The sequence below is a fragment of the Neophocaena asiaeorientalis genome, unplaced genomic scaffold, assembly GCF_003031525.2.
Source record: "Neophocaena asiaeorientalis asiaeorientalis breed wild unplaced genomic scaffold, Neophocaena_asiaeorientalis_V1.1 scaffold161, whole genome shotgun sequence".
In the NCBI taxonomy this organism is placed as follows: domain Eukaryota; kingdom Metazoa; phylum Chordata; class Mammalia; order Artiodactyla; family Phocoenidae; genus Neophocaena; species Neophocaena asiaeorientalis.
In genome coordinates this window covers 243,832-248,448 of record NW_020171987.1, presented here as the reverse complement: position 1 = coordinate 248,448, position 4,617 = coordinate 243,832, and the positions used below count along the sequence as shown (strand labels likewise).

The 4,617-nt window shown below is 45.1% G+C and overlaps 1 protein-coding gene across 1 annotated transcript in view; it reads right to left on the bottom strand.

Moving 5' to 3' along the window:
* UBE2J1 (ubiquitin conjugating enzyme E2 J1) overlaps nucleotides 1–4,611 on the bottom strand; it is a 26,279-nt gene extending 21,668 nt beyond the window's left edge. Inside the window, exon 1 of the mRNA XM_024747310.1 lies at nucleotides 4,373–4,611. Coding sequence (XP_024603078.1) covers nucleotides 4,373–4,403 — 31 coding nt within the window. The 5' untranslated portion in view covers nucleotides 4,404–4,611. The remainder of the gene's footprint in view (nucleotides 1–4,372) is intronic.
* Between the last annotated feature and the right edge of the window lie 6 nt (nucleotides 4,612–4,617).

The window sequence follows — 4,617 nt, the reverse complement described above, 5'->3', positions numbered from 1 at the left end:
GAGTCCGCAAGCCACAACTACTGAGCCCACACTCTAGAGCCGGCAAGCCACAACTACTGAGCCCACGTGCCACAACTACCGAAGCCTGCACACCTAGAGCCCGTGCTCCGCAACAAGAGAAGCCACGACAATGAGAAGCCTGCGTGCTGCAACTAGAGAAAGCCCACATGTAGCAATGAAGACCCAATGCAGCCAAAAATAAATAAATAAATAAATTTTTAAAAATATGGCTCTGATATTTTGTAGCTCTAAATCCTTGAAAAAGTCACTTATAATCTTATTCTGCCTCAATGTTCATATCTGTCAAATGAAAGTCAATAATTTTGTCACATAATTCTTTCCTTTTCATCCCTTCCTCTTCCCCAGGTCAGAAATGGATTGAGATTTAAGGCCCTCTCAATGATTCTCCCTGGTCCAAATCCAGGCCATAAGCATATGTAGTTGGCCACATGGCATGGCTCCCTAGCTCCCCAAAAGAAATATCACTGCTATGGAATAGTCAAGATTCAAAGTACCGCCTAGAAACTAGGGCTAGAGCATAGTCTGCCCCTCCTGATACTCCATCTCTTGCTACCACATGGATAGTGAGGAAACTTCTTCCATTCCAGCTCCTCTCTTATCTCTTTGCAAGGTTATCAGTGGAACTCTCCAACCATGGTAAGACAAGATGTGCCAGGAAAGAGAAGGCGGGTGGGGAGCGCCTGCATGCCTGCCCTCATTCTTCCTCTTCATGGAGGCCACATGATCACTGTGGATCCAAACTCTAGGCTCTAAGGGCCTCCCATTAGCGTTCTTCACATGCCCAGGTAGCTCACTGGGCTTTGAGACAAAGCTCCAGCTAAAGGGGTCTTTTACAGGTCACTGTCTCTCATGCATCTGTCTCTCTTGGAAAGTATCAATGAATATCTTGATATCATCCGTCTCCAGGTTATCGAGGATGTGAATCCAACGTCATGCTCCCCAACCACATCTGCCTGCTCCCATAGTGAAGGCACTTAAGCAAATACTTAAGGACTCATGTTTCTGCCCACAAAGACCCTGCAAAGGTATCCATTCAATTTAAAGAATATCTGAGCCATGGAGATAGAAGAATGACTAAGACCTGCTTCTTGTCTTCAAAAAGCTTGTAGTGAGAGAGAAAGACATGAAAACAATTACAACACAAATATTGACCAAGTATGCACAAATATAGGGACTACCTTAGTCTGCCTATGGGAGCTGGACAAGGCAGAACCTTAAAGAAGCTTGAAGAATTAATAGGAAGTTCAAATGCATAAAAGGGAAGGCATTCCAAGCAGAGGTTCCAACAGGGACCAAGGCATATAGGTGAGAAGAGCTGCTCCATCTGGAGAATCACTCAGGCAAAATGGGTAGATGGTAAAAATGCAAAGGAGCACAGGAGTGATAGGAGACGAGGCTGGTGAGGAGGGCAAGCTAAACAGTATACTTTGAACTTAATCCACAGCTATCAGGAAGCTACTGAAATGTGTTCAATTTGAGGAGTGACCTGATCAGTTTTTGTTTTGTTTTAATTGATCTGGTGACAACAGTGAAGGATTAGATACATGTGACTGTGTGTATTGGCACCTGCGTGAAAATGCATGCATTTGTGTGTGTTTCAGGGTAGAGCGTGGAGTAAAGGAGTAGACCAAGAGATCAAAGACAACACCAGTGGATTCCTGGGTGGCTGTCAAACCCTGGGTTAGGAATATTAGGGTGAGGGGCAAGTTTGGGGGAGGAGAGAAAACTGATTAGTCTGGTTTTGGGTTTTTATACCTAGGAGAGATTTTTTTGGTCTGTGGGAAATTTGGGTAAAGATGTTAAATCACCAGTAAGTTCTATGTATTTACAGCCTAGGAGAAGGGTTTAAATTGGACATTAAAGCTTGAGAATGATTAGTGTGAAGGGGCAGTAGACATCTGGGCATGGATAGAATAACTGCTAGGTTTCTGATGGAGGTAGTGGGTGCCTTTACACCAATCTCTTATATGCCTGCCAATCACCTGCTGAACGCAACCCATAGAGCCCTTCCAAAGAAATCTGCCACAGGAGGTTCATTACACATACGTCTCCCTACTTCGTACTCTGATATCCTGTGACTTTGGCCAGAATGGACCCAAAAAGAGATCAGGGAGTCTGATGCAGAGGCAAGTACTGATACGCTAGCCAGAGGCTTATGAAGTGGTTCCACACAGAGCTCTGCACACAGCCAGAGGTCCATTCCAGAAAGATTGTAAAAAAATATGTTTTCCATTGTAAAGCAATTATACTCCAATAAAGATGTTAAAAAAAAATGTTTTCCCATCTATAAAATGAACAAATTTACTATCCATATGCTAACACATTGGCCTTTAACCAGTTATTTGTACTGTCTTAACTTAATTGTCCCATCCATACCTCTAAGACAACTCCACATCAGATAGAGAGAAAAAGTGTTATATCTCTTACATTGTGCAGTGTTTTTAAACACTTCCTTTCACACATGCATTATCCTACGAAATGTTACAAGACAATAAAACAAAGGAAGGAAACATTTTCACTATGCCTCCTGTACTTATTCAATAAGTCCCATATCTCGTCTAATTTACCTTTTCCATGAACTCTAAATAATCTGTACAATGACCAAAAAAGGTTTTAAAATTTTTTTTTCATTTTTAGAACAGCAGCACTACCTTTGAGGAAATGAAACCAAAAAGAGGAAGCAATTTATTACACAGTAGAAACATGTCTACCCAAGTTCAGCCAGATGACAAGTAGGTCATATAGTATAGAAACATACAACATTCTGGAGAATTTTAAATGCTTACCACAATCTCAGGTATGATAACCTAACAAAATTGAGCAAGGTCCTCTGACAACCATCTCTTGGGACCCACCAATCCTCCATTACAAATTGCACTACTGTACAATTGTACATTTTCATTATTCTCTGGACATCCCACTAAGTACCTCAGCTGTCTCAAGGAACTTGATACCATGTGACCAAGGAGTCATCCTACATTTTACCCACATAGTTTATTAAAATCTAACACAATCTTAACAATCTAGTCATTCTACCATCTAATCTTAAAACTAAGCTTTTCTAAAAAAAAAAAAAAAAACTAAGCTTTTCTTTCCCTCCTTCTCTTTGATCTCCTTTTTTTTTTTTTTTCCTGGTGTTCTTAGGAGATGGGTTGGGGGCAGGGATTGTGAATCCACTGAAATTGAATCCTATAAATGTATTTCTTGGAGAGCCCATGGCCTTTGCCAGATTTTTTAAAAAGTCTTTGCCTCCCCAAATGTTATGACCAATTCTGTAAACTTAGTTACCTAAGAACGTGTCTTAGCCTGACAGCACTCTGGTTAACAAAGCTCTGTTCAATCAGTATCCTCAGGCTCTTCTGGATTCTTTGTACGTTTTTAAGTTATTTTAAAAAATCAAGGATCCACAATTAGCTCTTTCCACGAGCATGCTAGTCTTGCTGATTCTTACTGAGAAATTGCTTCTTTGGAAGGAAAAAAAGAACTAGCAAGCGTTGGTCAAACCATCACTAATCCTAGGATTATCATTTAGAGCTAAAGTGTGGAGCTTCTCCCTCCTAACAAATTTATCAAGGTACAGATCGAATACCATTTATAGAACACAAAGATTCGTTTCAAGCCTGTCTTAATCTGAGAGAGCCGCTTACTTTTCGTGCATCTTTATGGTACATCAGAAAAGAATTTGAGGCTAGGATCGTTTGGCTGCTTCTGTGAATGAAGCACGGGCATTAAATACAGAAAGAGAAGTTTCTATGACTGAACATAGACATACATCATACTAGTCAGTATGGCAAAAATCATGGTTAGCTCTAAAGTACACGGCTCAACTAGTTTTCGTAGCTTTTTGGATAACTGGTATGGTCCAGAACATTTCCTTTATGTCTGTAATTCTATTCGCCCCAAATGCTGCAAACAGAACGTTTAAACTAAATCCTCAAATGCGAGTGGGTCAAGCAGCTAATAAAAGTCCGGTGGCGGTGACGGAGAAGGGCTAACGACGGTGTTCAAGGCGCAGGTAGGGCGAGGGGCTGATGATCACTATTACCCAGAGCCATCACCTTTACACCTGTGCTCGGGGATGAGTTGATAACCCAGCTCTACGGGGCGAAAATGAGGGCAGGGCAGTCGCGGTGCCGAGGGGAGTCCCCAGGTTTGGTGCCCGCTCGGCAGCCCGGCTGCGCGGCCTGCACCAGCCCGGCAGGCGGCGGGCTCGCGTAGAGCGCAAAACCGGGAGCGGGGCCGCGAGCGGCGGCCGACGCGAGGGGACGACGGCGCGGGGCCCTGGAGTACGGGGTCACTCCTCCCTCCCGCCCACAGTGCGGCACCGCGCCCAGCCCGCAGCCCCGCTCACCCGGACTCTTCAGATTGTAGCGGGTCTCCATGGCGGGTCGCTGTCCCGGCTCCGGCCTCCCGGCTCGCCGCCGCCGATGCCGCCACCTCTCCGTGCCGCTGCCGCCCGGGTCTCAGCGCGGCTCGGACCGACCGGACCTGACCCAGGAACCTCCGGGGACGCCGCCCAGCCCTGGCCAGGACTGCAGGCGGGGCGGGAGGGCACGGGCGAGGCGCGGGCTCCGCAGTGGCGCGGGCTCCGCGGTA